Source organism: Muntiacus reevesi, chromosome 7, assembly GCF_963930625.1.
Source record: "Muntiacus reevesi chromosome 7, mMunRee1.1, whole genome shotgun sequence".
Classification (NCBI taxonomy): domain Eukaryota; kingdom Metazoa; phylum Chordata; class Mammalia; order Artiodactyla; family Cervidae; genus Muntiacus; species Muntiacus reevesi.
Genome location: NC_089255.1, coordinates 49,206,780 through 49,221,840, shown reverse-complemented (window position 1 = coordinate 49,221,840; position 15,061 = coordinate 49,206,780). Strand labels below are relative to the sequence as shown.

General features: G+C 39.1%; 1 protein-coding gene across 4 annotated transcripts in view; it reads left to right on the top strand.

The window, feature by feature from the left end:
• The window catches only part of FAM81A (family with sequence similarity 81 member A), an 82,458-nt gene that overhangs the window by 39,774 nt on the left and 27,623 nt on the right, over window positions 1-15,061 (top strand). For all 4 annotated transcript variants that reach the window (XM_065940488.1, XM_065940490.1, XM_065940491.1 and 1 more), the window contains exon 4: window positions 6,265-6,383. In XM_065940488.1, coding sequence (XP_065796560.1) covers window positions 6,265-6,383 — 119 coding nt within the window. The remainder of the gene's footprint in view (window positions 1-6,264; window positions 6,384-15,061) is intronic.

Sequence of the window (15,061 nt, the reverse complement as noted above, 5' to 3'; positions counted from 1 at the left end):
GCTGGGTCTTCCTTGCTGCATGCAGGCTTTCTTTAATTTTGGCTAGCGGGGGCTACTCTTCATTGTGGGGTGGAGGTTTCTCCTTGCGGTGGCTTCTCTTGTTGTGGAGCACAGGCTTCAGTAGTTGTGGCACAGCGGCTTAGTTGCTCTGTGACATGTGGGATCTTCCCAGACAAGGGACTGAACCTGTGTCTCTTGCATTGCAAGGCAGATTCTTAACCACTGGACCACCAGGGAAGCCCTGCTTGGTAACTTTTTTGATTGAGAAATAAATAAAATTATTGGTTGGAACCTTTGTCATTTGTACAGTGTCTAAAGCAGTGTTTCTCCAGGAGCGGCCTCTGAACCATGACCTTCTACATTTCTGGGCCCTTGCTTTGGTTTCCTGGGAGTGGGGGTTCAGAAACCTGTGTGTTTAACAGGCCACGTGGGCATCCTTACACACCCCAAAGATGGCTGAGAATCCATAGTCATAAGCCTTATTAGAAGCAAAGATTTGAAGCATTATGTACCAAAAAATAAGTATTAACTTTCTATTAACTGTAACAATAAGCATTATTTCCTATTAAACGAGAAAGAGCTCACCAGCACATTCTCATCAGTGGGAGAGTGTCAGATCCAGATTAGTCAGATCTCAAGTTTTCTTGCAAGACTGTGTTCTGATGACTAACATTTTATTATTCACAGGTGATTGTAACTGGGTTTGCATTCTTCTATTCTGTTGAGCAGGTTCATTCAGAAAAAGCTGGAAACTACAGGAAATAAGATAGGTCTAGCAGTTCCAAATTCCTTTCAGTGAAAATTTTTTTACTGTCACTATCGGTGTTACTCAGTCTATAGTGACTTCAGCCAGATTTCCAATAAAGAAAATGCAGAATCCTTATATTCCTTATTTCTGTTTTTTACAAGGAAGTTTGAAAATCCTTAAAAACATGTATGTAAGTATACTTTTCTGCATATATGTTATACTTGAAAAATAGTTGATAGTGGGACTTCCCTGGTAGTCCAGTGGCTAAACTCTGTGCTTCCACTGCAGGGAGCACAGGTTTGATCCCTGGTTGGGGAACTAAGATCTCCCATACCTCATGGTGTGGCCAATAAATAAATAAATTAAATTTAAAAAATAGTTGATAGAAGGGAGCACAGAAGCAGTTTATGCAAGGCATAAACATACTTTCTAATGAAGCTTGCCTGTTTATTTGCAAATTGAACTGCAAATTGTCAGGATACCAGAAATCATCAAATTTCCAGAAATGGTAGCAACCAAGTAGTTACACATGAATGTATCTTTAAATATCTAGATTGGTGCAGGAGGTAATAGGAAGGTCAGTGACTTGGTGTGCCTTCTTTCCTATCCCCAATTTTAGGGCCACCTTCCTGAACAGCTGGGATGGGCAGGCAGGAAGGCCTGGGGGAGCCAGCAGAGACCTGGCCTGAGAGAGCGTGAGAGTGAGGTCCTGGACACAGCGGTTTAGGAGTCAGAGAGAAGGCCAGTCTCCCTGGGCTTGTGCACCCTGTGATTGAGCTGGTCTTCTGCCCTCACAGGCTAGGCAGGCTTTGGAGAGGAGGGTGCAGAGATGCTTCCTCCTGTCTCCTCACCTGGATGCTGGCTCTGTGAGGGCCCTGGCTGCACCTCTAGCTCTTCAGCTTCTTCCACCATACCCTTGCACTAACCTTACTCCAGTGAGTGGAGAGCAAAAAGAGATGTCACACTTAAGGGGGCCCAGCACCCAGAGGGAGGAAGAATAAACATAGTCATTAGAACAGACCTAAATGAAGTAGGAAACAGGTGGATCTTGAGTGAAAAATAATTAGGGCATGTTGTGGACTGAATGTTTGTGGCCCCCACCCCCGCCCCCACCAAATTCATGTTTGAAGCTCTAATCCTCAGTGTGATGGTATTTAGAGGTGGGGCCTTTGAGCAGTAACTGGGTTTAAGATGAGATCATGAGTGTGGGGCCCTTATGGGATTAGTGCTCTTATAAGGAGAAGTAGAGCTCCGTTTTTCTGGCATGTGAGGACCCAGTGAGAAGGTAACTGTCAGGAAGCCAGGAAGAGAGCCCTCATAGTACATGCTGGCACCCAGATCTCAGACTTCCTAGTCTTCAGAATTGCAAAAAAATAAATATTTATTGTTTATTTATAAGTTACTCAGTCTGTTTATTATTTATAAGGTATTTTGTTATAACAGCCCCAATTGAGTAAGAAGACAGAGATTAAGGAGATCTGAATACAACATAAAATTTCTTCCTTGAACTTAAAGTAGAGACACAGATATTGCTTTTATGAATTGAATTAGTTGCCTACGAGGAAAAGTAGATGAAGTGCTGAAAAATCAGCGCCAGACACAAAGAGAGAGAAATCATGAGGGGGAAGATATAAGACTTGGAGGATGGATCCAGGACAGCCAGCATGTGAATAATAGGAATTGCAGAATGAGACAAAAAGCAGAGGGAGAAAAAACAATAATAGAAGAATGTTTACCTGAGTTGAAGGTAAATCTGAGACTACAGACTGAAATGTTCAATGAGTTCTAGGTAGAAATGAATTTTTAAAAAAATCCACAGTTTTTTTCCTGATAAAAATCCTCAACTCCGAAGATGAAAAATGAGCATCTAGGCATAAGGAGCCAAGGTACTTTTAGGGAAAGAAGCATTAGACTTCCTGTCAGCTTCACAGTTCACCAGGAGAAAAGGCATTTATGTCAAGAATTTCATACCCTTTCAGTTTATCACCCATCCTTCCCCATGAGGGAGGAAGAGAACAGACACAGCAGGGATCCAGAGGGTCTTTCATCCAAGTGTCTGGTCTGAGGAAAATGCTGGAGGAAGGACTCTAACCAAAACACAGTGATGGTGCCCAGAGATCCTAAGATGGGGGAAAAGAAAAGGAGAAACACAAAAGATAATTGGTGATCTTTAGAAAAAGACTTATCATTTCTAATGAGAACTAAATGTATAGCACAGGGAACTCTACTCAATGCTGTGTGGTGTGGCCGATTCATCTTGCTATATAGCCGAAACTAACATTGTAAAGCAACTATACTCAAAAAAACCCCAAACCCATATCATTTCATGTAAGTGGATATCGATAAATTTAACAGAAACCTTAAAAGGAGAAAGAAGAAGAAAAAAAAAGATAATAAAGAAGGGCCATTCAAGCAAAATTCTAATTGTATCGCAACTAGAAGTACTGAATTATTTTAGCAAAGAATGGTTGGTGTGGGGAAGAACAAGAGGGGACAAAAGTAAGAATCCTTCCACGTAAGTCATCCTGGGTAAAGGGTGAAGGAGGGTGGGTGTGCCTTATGTGGAGGAGAGCAGTGTTGTGCAGGGAAGGAGCCAGGAGTAGGTACAGATATGGTTACAAAGGTTGGGAAAGGCGAGCTGAGCCATTCATGACCATCGATGGCCAGGGACACTCCCCAGATAACAAGGGGAGAAAAGGTAATGCGTGGTAACTTGATTAAACCAGGCCAAACAGGGGAAAGGAGAAAGGAAAGAACAACAAAAAGCAACGTAAATTGTAAATATAAAGTGAGATGTAACGATAAGGTCCTGCTGTATAGCACAGGGAACTATATTCAATATCCTATGATAAGCCATAATGGAAAAGAGTATGAACACGTTATATATATGTGTGTGTATGTATTAGTATGTATAAATATGTATATATGTGTGTTTGTATAACTGAGTCACTTTGCTGTGCAACAGAAATTAATGTAACATTGTAAATCAACTACAATTTTTTTTTTTAAGTGAGATGGAGGGACAAACAAAAACTGAAAGCAGCGTAACGTCATGATTGAGAGCACAGTCAGTGGAGCCAGACTCCTGGTGCCAATCCCAGCTCTCTCATGTATTGACTGTGGCTTTGGGCAAGTTACTTGACCACTTAGAGATTTCATCATCTGTGAAATGAGAATAATAACAGTTCCTCCTTCCTAGGGTGTTGTGAAGATTAAACGAGTTAACATACCTACAGCACTTAGAACAGTGCCTAGTGTAATTAGACCAAGCAAGTATTTGCTTTATTATTTATCAAGTAGAGTAGCAATTTTAATATTAGGTAAGATGAAGCAATATTACATACCTAAGTCAGATTAGGAAGGTTATTATATAATGGCCATGGCCACTTTGATCTTAAATCTGTATGTGCCAAATAAAATGGCAGCTAAATAAAGTAAACGGCATTACAAATGAAAGGAGAACTTGAGGAAGACATTTTACAGTGAGAGAATTCAAGATCTAGTAGGCAAAAATAGGTAAGATTTAGAGAAAATGAATAATGAGTACTTTCTTGGTGGTCCACTGGCTAAGACTACTCCATGCTCCCAGTGCAGGGGGCCTGGGTTCCATCCCTGATCAAGGAATCAGATCCCACATGCAACCAAAAGTTCACATGCTGCAGCAAAGACCAGGTGCAGCCACATAAATAAAAACTTTAAAACAAGAAAAGAAAATGAGTAATGGAATCAGGAAACTCAGTCTAATATGCAATATTGAAACTTTTGTTCTTCGAGTAGTTTTTTTTGCCTAGAACTTTTGAAAAATCAGTTATATGTGACAAAGAAAATTTTAATACATTAAAAAATTAGTTATATTACAGACCATAATTTTGATCATAAACTAATACAATTAGAAGCAAATGATAAAAGTGACGAAAAGAAAACTTGAAAATGAAGAAATTCTAAGTAATTCTAAAGGTACTTAGATATCCTTAGACCAAAGAGGAATTCAAAACTGAAATTAAAAGAGTAAAAACACTTTACACCCAAACTATGCACACAGCAAATGCTATGCTAAAGGGAAAATATCTTCGTTATTAGGGAAGAAATAGTTAAAGGAACGTGGTGCTCATCTTTTAAAATTTGAAACCAAAAGTTAAAAAAGAAAGCTAAAGAGAATTCATAAATACTTAGGCTGACATCAGACAAATCGGAAATTTTTAAAAAAATGACTGAAAGGGGAAGGATACTCTGAGAAGTCAAAAGCTTTCTCTGGAAAGACAGAAAGAGAGTGGTTAGTGGGGCAGGGAGTGTGGAGGACAGAATGTGGAGAGTGGAGGAGGGAAGGGAAAGAAAAGGATGAGCAAAAGGATAACGAAATGTTCAGAGAAACATCTGATAGAGACTTTTGCTTTTGAGGGATCTCCTGTTCCCTCGGATCCAAGTTTTCTTGCCTGTCTCTCTTTAGTGCTTCAGTCTCAGATTCTTTGCTGGTTTGGCAGACAGCATCGCAGCATGGTTGGGAGCATGGATTCTGGAGCCAGGAGGCCTGGGCCAGTCCCAGCTAGCCACTTGCTCTCCAGATGTATCAGTTCACCCGTTGGTGCCTCACTTCCTGGTGGGTAGCACGGGGATCCTGAGGGTACCTCCCTCATAATTCTGTGTGGATTTGTGCATATCAGCATGTAGTGCAGCCCCAGGCTCCTCCCAGGACGTGCTCAATAAACTTCAGGGGTGTCCTCTTCATCGCCATCATTCCTTTGCAGATTTCCCGGGATGCATGCTCCTTGAAGTCATGCTTTTGTGCTGGGGCACTCCATCTTTCAGCAGTTCTGCTTTCATTTAATGTCTTTTCTCTGAGATGCATTCTACCATTCCAGTATAAATATTGTTACCGAATAGGTACTAGAAAGAATCATTAGCTTTTGTTGTATTTACCATGTAGTAAGCATTGTGCTAAGTGCTTTATATGCATTATCTTATGTAATTTCCCATAAAGTGGCCTTAAGAGTATAGTCACCGTTACTATCAACAGATGAGGAAAAGGAAGCTCAGAAAGCTCTAGACACTTGCTCAGGATTACACAGCTAGAGGGACTGACATTTGAACGTCTTTGTCTGCTGTTACTGTTTGCCCCTTTTTCTTGATTTATTACTTCTCAGATTTACGATTGTTTGCCTAAAACAACGACAATCAAAAAGCACACTGGAGTGGGGTAAGACCTCTGTACCACCTTCCACTAGTCCAGGCTCCTAGTCTCAGCTTTGCTTCTGCCTATGGTGGGAGATCCATCCAGTCACCTGACATCTGAGTCTCAGTGTTTTTACTGGTAATTGCAGGACCTTGGTCTGAGTGACATCTCTGAGGTCTCTTTCTAAGCCCCTGGTTCTCTGTGGATGTGTACATCAGGTGATGCTTACCAGGAGCCTCTTCTGAAAGGAGTTAAACATTCTTATTTTTGCCAGGAGTGTCCAATGCGTCTGTGGTACCTTGTGAGTTCCCGGCTGACCTCGTTGGTGTTTTTGTGTGTTGCCCAGGTACTCCAGGAGCAGATCCGTGCCCGGGACAACATTAGCTACGGAACTAATTCTGCCTTAAAGACCCTGGAGATGAGGCAGCTCTCTGGCCTGGGAGATCTCCGGGGAAGAGTGGCCAGGTGGGTAGTCAGGTATTTGTATCTCTGTGTGTCAAGAGTGATTTTTCATCAACTTCATTTTAATGGGGAATATATTTATGAAGTGCCAAAGCAGTCTTTGTCTTCTAATACATTGTCTCCTTTGCCCTTAAAATCTACTGGTGGAAGTTAGACCTTGTTTTGAGTAGCCCTGATTCAACTATACTTCTGTAGTTGGAGCTGTGTGTATGGGAGGTGATGAGCGGAGGGCTCAGTTGACCTGTGTTATTTGCTAGATTAATGTTATATTTATTGAGCCCAATAATACAGTGTTGGAGCTTATAGTTTGTGTGTCTATTTTTGGAGGGGGGCATTTTACATATCTCATTTATTAGCTAAGACGATCAGGACTAGCTGATTTTAAAATTTTTATTAATAAAGTAAATCTAGCATCTATTTTTTCTTATTTTAAATTAATTTTTATTGGACTGTAGTTGCTTTACAGTAGTTGGTGTGTCTTTTTAAAATTTCACTTTCTCTGAGGTATGGCAGAAATCAACACAATATTGTAAAGCAATTATCCTTCAATAAAAAATAAATAAAATTTTTTAATCTTTTCATTATTCTTTTTTACTACCTTTTCTGAAAGTGTTGGTCCATGGTAGATCGTACACTTGAAAAAGAGACGTTTCCTCTAGGGTAGTAGGAAGAGTGCTGTTCCAGGGACTCACTACTGAAAAAGTGCCCCATGGACTGACCAGCAGCGTCCCTGTCACCGGAGCTTGTCAGAAATGCACAATCTCTGAAGCATTCTCGGGCCTCTTCTGCCCTCTGCTGATATTAAGAGTCAAGCATGAGTGTACACGGGAACCGTGGAGTTAACAGGCAATTTGAATCAGTTTGCCATGAAAGTGAGGGTGGTTTGCAGAGTGGGGAGGAAAGGATCCAAGGTCTCTTTGGACCAGACAGGGTTTTAGGGGTATTTGTGCCAACAAAACTTAAAGGACTCTGAATATTGGGCCTGTGAATTCAGGTTTGCTGGATGAACGTCAGTCTCATAGCAGAGGGCTCCTGGTTGCCACTTCTGTGTGATCTCTCTCCTCATCTGGGTGAACTCCAGTCTCTGTAAGGCCCTTGGTGACAGACACCCCCTTGACCGCCTTATATCTCTCCCCCCTTGCACTGTATTTTTCAGCAGTAATCAACTGCTTGTTATTCCCTGATTGGATCAGGCTCTCCTACATCTGTGCCTTTGTGCTTGCTGTTCTTATACCTGCCCTCTCCCCTTCTTTTCTAATTTCGAGTCAGCCTGTAAAGTTCAGCTTAAGTTTTACCTCCTCCAGGAAGTTTTCCCAGATCCCTTTCTCCTGAACTTACCTACCACTCTCTGTGCTGTTGAGTCTCTCTGTTGCCTTGGGGTGGAGTACTTCATCTTTTTGTAACCTCAGTGCATAGAACAGTCTCTGGAAGACAGTAAATACTCAATAAATGTTTATTTGGATGAATTAAAGATTTAGAAAATCACTGTTAACTGGACTTGAAGCTTTTTTTTGTGGAGATCAGCTGAAAGGAAACCCCAGCTCAGTTACACCTCTCAGAATTGGGAGGATCTAAAGAGCTTCAGAGCTGCAAGGCTGAGTAGGAACTTCAGAACTCTAGAAATTTTCCTAGTCACTTGAGTTGCGGGTGAGGATTGAGTGAGGTGATATATGGAAGAGGCTTAGTGTGTACGTGAGATGGAGTGAATATAGAGCAGATAGGACCTGTTATTGTCTCAGGGGCAGCGGCCATGAAATTTTCCTTGCAACACTGGTTCTAATTACAAAATGGAGAAATTGTTTTGAAATACTTTCAGGAATTTTACATTTTTCCTCTGCAGTTTCTTATTAACGTCTCTACCCAGCTTGTTCCTTCTCTGTAACAAATGCTTTTACTCTGAAACAGTCAAAATAATGTGTTGTGAGCACCACATATTTTTGCTTTATTTTGTGGCTCTATTCATCTTTCTTCTGGAATGCTAATGAGACTTTGATTGTTGAAACAAACTTGTGTGAAATAATTCCTTGGGAAAGTTTTAACTTTCTTGCATTAATTGTGTCATGGTGTTGAAAGGATATGAACTCTTTTAAGTGATAGTCTTGGATTACCAGGCTGCAGTATTATTTCAGGTTTTAGTCTATAGTATTCATGGATCCACTGGTGAAGTAATTGATATGAAACAGGCCCTGATACCTCCCTGGAAGCCAACAGGAAAGAGCAAAGATAATTCTCTACAGAAATGATAGACACCCTTACTTCACTAAGCAGAACACACCTGAACAGGACTCTCTCAGAGTTTCCCATTCTTCCCTAACCCAAAGCCTGGAGTCTAGTTTTTCTGTTCCTACTGGGACATTTGGTCCATTTTTTGGCTTGCCATCTTTATTTATCCAAGATTCAGTGACTCCCTCCACTTTCTTCTCTGAGATCTGTTTGCATGGTATCAGAGTTTTAGAGGAAAAACACCTGTGTACGGAGGCAGGCATGCAGGTTCCCTCAGATTAAGTTCAGGTGCAAAGAAAAAAAAAACAGATTGGACATTATCAAGTTAAAATTTCTTGGCTGTTATAAATAATGCTGTTATGCACATTCACATATGAGGTTGTGTGGTTGTATGTTTTCATTTCTCTTGGATGTGTATACCTAGGAGTATAGCTGTTGAGTAATATGCTTTGTATATATTATAACTTTTATTAAAAACTGGGTGTTTAGGTAGTATATTGTAGCAGTCCTGGAAGGTGATGCCCTTGGGCTTGTTTTTGTTTGTTTGGTTAAGTGACTTAGCTGCACTATGTTAGTGATGTCTGTTTCTCCCACAACATGAAGCCTCTCACGTCAGGATTGATGCCGATCCTCAGAGGCTGCAGTCAGCCTGTGATGATAGCAGTTTTCGCAAGACTCTCTGTGACTGTCTCTTTCCTTCACATTTTATTTAAGCTGCCTGCCTCTGTTGGTGACACACCCAAATCTTAGGCTCCACTGATTCCTTGCAGATTGCTCTGTTTTTTTCTCTCCTGTTTGCTTACTTTTTTCTTCTTTGCAATTTAATCATTTTAAAAATTGCTTTTATTGTGTTATTATACAACCTAGTATCCCCAATATATTTCTTTTTTAAGTTGTAGTGTAATTGATTTATAATATTATGCTAGTTTCAAATGTATAGCACAGTGATTCAGTTATACATATATGTGTATATATATATGTATATTTTTCAGATTATTTTCCCTTATAGATTATTACAAAATATTGAGTATAGTTCCCTGTGCTATACAGTAGGTCTTGTTGGTTATCTATTTTATATATCTTGGTGCATGTGTGCTCAGTCATGTGGGATTCTTTGTGACCCCCATGGACTATATATAGCCTGCCAGGCTCCTCTGTCCATAGAATTTCCCAGGCAAGAATATTGGAATAAGTTGCCATTTCCTTCTCCAGGGGATCTTCCCTACCCAGGGATCGAACCTGCATCTCTTGAGTCTCCTGCATAGGCAGGCAGTTTCTTTACCACCTGAGTCCCCAGGGGAGCCCTATTTATATATAGTAGTATGTATCCATTATGCTGTACTGTTTTTGAATATGTCCTAAGATGTAAATTGCTGTATAGTCTGATTCAGTTAAATCATCAGCAGTATTTAATGGCTAATGATGTATACATATAATAATTATATATAATAATTACCATAACATGCATGATGGGAAATCAATGTTTTAAGTTTCATTGCCTTTGTTTTTTTCAACTTGACATTAGCTTTATTGCTGTTGATTGAAAGAGATCAAACTGGAACTAGAGCTCATGCAAATGCCTTTCACTGCAATTTAATAACTAGCAGAAAGCAAAACCAAACCTCAAAACCGAAAGCACTCTATCAGTATGTATGCATTCACGGGCACCTGGGAATTTAAGTTGATAATAGTCATATGATGTGTTTTTATATCATGAAACCCCTTTTATTTTTACTTTAAAAAAATTTATTTGTTTTTTTAATTGAAGGATAATTGCTTTACAGAATTTTGTTGTTTTCTCTCAAATCTCAACATGAATCAGCCTTAGGTATACCTATGTCCCCTCCTCTTTGAACCTCCCTCCATCTCCCTCCCCATCCCACCCCTCTAGGTTGATACAGAGCCCCTGTTTGAGTTTCCTGAGACACACAGCAAATTCCCATTGGCTATCTGTTTTACATGTGGTAATGTAAGTTTCCATGTTACTCTTTCCATACATCTCACCCTCTCCTCTCCTCTCCCCATGTCCATAAGTCTATTCTCTATGTCTGTTTCTCTACTGCTGCCCTGTAAATAAATTCTTCAGTACCATTTCTCTAGATTCCATATATATGCATTAGAATACAGTATTTATCTTTTTCTTTCTGACTTACTTCATTCTGTATATTAGGTTTTAGGTTCATCCACCTCATTAGAACTGACTCAAATGCATCCATTTTTATGGCTGAGTAATATTCCATTGTGTATATGTACTACAACTTCTTTATCCATTCACATGTTGATGGACATCTAGCGTGCTTCCATGGACATCTAGCTATTGTAAATAGTGCTGCAGTGAACAATGGGATACATGTGTCTTTTTCAGTTTTGGTTTCCTCAAGGTATCTGCCTAGGGGTGAGATTGCTGGCTCATATGGTGGTTTTATTCCTAATTTTTTAAGGAATCGCCATACTGTCTTCCATAGTGGCTGTATCAGTTTACATTCCCTCCAACAGTGCAAGAGTGTTCCCTTTTCTCCACATCCTCTCCAGCATTTATTGTTTGTAGCATTTATTTTTGATAATGGCCATTCTGACCGGTGTGAGGTGATTTCTCATTGTAGTTTTGATTTGCATTTCTCTAATAATGAGTGATGTTGAACATTGTTTCATGTGTTTAGCCATCTGTATGTCTTCTTTGGAGAAATGTCTGTTTAGGTCTTTTTCCCACTTTTTGATTGGGTTGTTTGTTTTTCTGGTATTGAGTTGTATGAACTGCTTGTATATTTTGGGAATTAATCCTTTGTCAGTTGTTTCATGTGCTATTATTTTCTCCCATTCTGAGGGTTGTCTTTTCACCTTGCTTGGTGTTTCCTTTGCTGTGCAAAAGCTTTTAAGTTTAATCAGGTCCCACTTGTTTACTTTTGTTTTTATTTCCGTTACTCTAGGAGGTGGGTCATAGAGGATCTTTTTTTGATTTATGTCATCAAGTGTTCTGCCTATGTTTTCCTCTAAGAGTTTTTTAGTTTCTGGTCTTATATATTTAGCTCTTTAATCCATTTTGAGTTTATCTTTGTATGTGGTGTTAGGAAGTGTTCTAATTTCATTCTTTTACATGTAGCTGTCCAGTTTTCCCAGCACCATTTATTGAAGAGGCTGTCTTTGCCCCACTGTATATTCTTGCCTCCTTTGTCAAAAATAAAGGACCCATAGGTGTGTGGGTTTGTTTCTGGGCTTTCTATCTTGTTCTATTGGTCTGTATTTCTGTTTTTGTTTTAGTACCATACTGTCTTGATGACTGTAGCTTTGTAGTATTATCTGAAGTCAGGAAGCTTGATTCCTCCAGCTCCATTCTTCTTTCTCAGGACTGCTTTGGTTATTCGGGGTCTTTGGTGTTTCCATATGAATAGTGAATGTTTTTGTTCTAAGTTCTGTGAAAAATGTCATTGGTAATTTGATAGGGATCGCATTGAATCTGTAGATTGTTGTTGGTAGTATAGTCATTTTCACAGTATTGATTCTTCCTACCCAGGAACATAGAATATCTCTCCATCCATTTATGTCATCTTTGATTTCTTTCATTCAGTTCAGTTCAGTTTAGTTGCTCAGTCATGTCCGACTCTTTGAGACCCCATGAATCTCAGCACACCAGGCCTCCCTGTCCATCACCAACTCCCAGAGTTTACTCAAACTCATGCCCATCGAGTCGGTGAGGCCATCCAGCCATCTCATCCTCTGTCGTCCCCTTCTTCTCCTGCCCCCAATCCCTTCCAGCATCAGGGTCTTTTCCAAGGAGTCAACTCTTCGCATGAAGTGGCCAAAGTATTGCAGTTTCAGCTTCAGTGTCAGTCCTTCCAATGAACACCCAGGACTGATCTCCTTTAGGATGGACTGGTTGGATCTCCTTGCAGTTCAAGGGACTCTCAAGAGCCTTCTCCAACACCACAGTTCAAAAGCATCAATTTTTCGGCTCTCAGCTTTCTTCACAGTCCAACTCTCACATCCATATGTGACCACTGGAAAGGTTTCATTAGTGTCATAATTTTCTGTGTACAATTCTTTTGTCTCCTTAGGTAAGTTTATTCCTAGATATTTAATTCTTTTTGTTGCAGTGGTGAATGGGATTGATTCCTTAATTTCTCTTTCTGATTTTTCATATAGAAAAATAGTATATAGAAATACAAGTGATTTCTGTATATTGATTTTATATCCTGCAACTTTTTTAAGTTCATTAATTAGCTCTAGTAATTTTCTGATACTATCTTTAGGGTTTTCTATGTACAGTATCATGTCATCTGCTAACAGTGAGAGCTTTACTTCTTTTCTGATCTGGATTCCTTTTATTTCTTTGATTCCTTTTATTTCTCTGATTGCTGTATCTAGGACTTCTGGAACTATGTTGAATAATAGTGGTGAAAGTGGACACCCTTGTCTTGTTCCTGATCTTAGGGGGAATGCTTTCAGTTTTTCACCATTGAGAATAATGTTTGCTGTAGGTTTATAATATATGCCCTTTACTGTGTTGAGGTAGGTTCCTTCTATGTCCTTTTTTTGAAGAGTTTTAATCATAAATGGGTACTGAATTTTGTCAAAGGCTTTTTCTGCATTTATTGAGATGATCATATGGTTTTTATCTTTCAATTTGTTAATATGATGTATCATAGTGATTGATTTGTGTATATTGAAGAATCCAATCATCCCTGGAATAAACCCAGCTTGTTCATGGTGAGCTTTTTGATGTGTTGCTGAATTCTGTTAGCTAAAGTTTTGTTGAGGATTTTTGCATCTATTTTCATCAATGATATTGGTCTGTAGTTTTCTTTTTTTGTGTTGTCTTTGGTTTTCATATCAGGTGATGGTGGCCTCTTAGAATGAGTTTGGAAGTGTTCCTTTCTCTGCAGTTTTTTGAAAGAGTTTTAGAAGGATAGGCATTAGCTCTTCTCTAAATGCTTGATAGATTTCTCTTGAGAAGCCATCTGGTCCTGGACTTCTGTTTTTGGGGAGATTTTTTATCACAGTTTCAATTAGTGCTTATAATTGGATTGTTCATAATTTCTGTTTCTTCCTGATTCAGTCTTGAAAGATTGAACTTTTCTAAGAATCTGTCCATTTCTTCCAGGTTATCCATTTTATTGCCATATAGTTTCTCATACTAGTCTCTTATAATCCTTTGTATTTCTGCATTGTCTGTTGTAACCTCTCCTGTTTCATTTCTAATTTTGTTTATTTGATTCTTCTCTCTTTTTTCTTGATGAGTCTGGATAAAGGTTTGTCAATTTTTTTTATCTTCCCAAAGAACCAGCTTTTGGTTTTGTTAATGTTTACTATTGTTTCTTTCATTTATTTTTCATTTATTTCTGCTCTGCTCTTTATGATTTCTTTCCTTCTACTAATTTTGGTGGGTTTTTTTTGTTCTTTTTTTCCCGTTGTTTTAGGTGTAAAGTTAGGTTGTCTAGTCATTTTTCTTGTTTCTTGAGGTAGGATTATATTGCTATAAAAATCCTTCTTAGAACTGCTTTTGCTGCATCCCATAGGTTTTGAATTGTCGTGTTTTCATTGTCATTTGTTTCTAGAAATTTTTTGATTTCCCTTTTCATTTCTTCAGCAACCTGTTGGTTATTTAGCAACATATTGTTTAATCTTCATGTATTTGTGTTTCTTACAGTTTTTTTCTTGTAATTGGTACCTAGTCTCATAGCATTGTGGTCAGTGAAGATGCTTGACATGATTTCAATTTTCTTAAATTTACTGAGGTTTGATTTGTGACCTAAGATGTGGTCTATCTGGAGAATGTTCCATGTGCACTTGAGAAGAAGGTGTATTTTTCTGCATTTGGATAGAATGTCATGAAGATATCAATGAGATCCATCTCATCTAATGTGTCATTTAAGACTTGTGTTTCCTTATTAATTTTCTGTTTTGATGATCTGTCCATTGGTGTAAGTAGGGTGTTAAAGTCTCCTACTATTATTATGTTACTGTTAATTTCTCTTTTTATGACTATTAGTATTTGTCTTATGTATTGAGGTGCTCCTATATCATGAACCGCTTTTTATTAATATTGAGTTATTTTCTAATATAGATATGTCCCAAGGCTCTCTTACAAAATGCAGTGAAAACATGGGAACAGACCAAAGTTTACACAAAGGGGACAAAGAAGTTGTAGAGCAATAATAAGGTCTTAGGATGATATAGGGTGCTTCTCTCTTTTTCTACTCCTGTCTCTCACCTCCTTTTTCTTTTTTTAAACTTTTTATTTTGTATTGGCATATAGCTGAGTAAAGGGCTTCCTCAGTGGCTCAGCATTAGAGAACCTGCCTGCAGTGCAAGAGATGCGGTTCAATCCCTGGGTCAGGAAGGTCCTCTGGAGGAGGGCGTGGTAACCCACTCCAGTATTCTTGCCTGGAGAATCCCATGGATGGGGGAGCCTGGCTGCAGTCCACAGGGTCACAGAGCTGGACATGACTGAAGTGACTGAG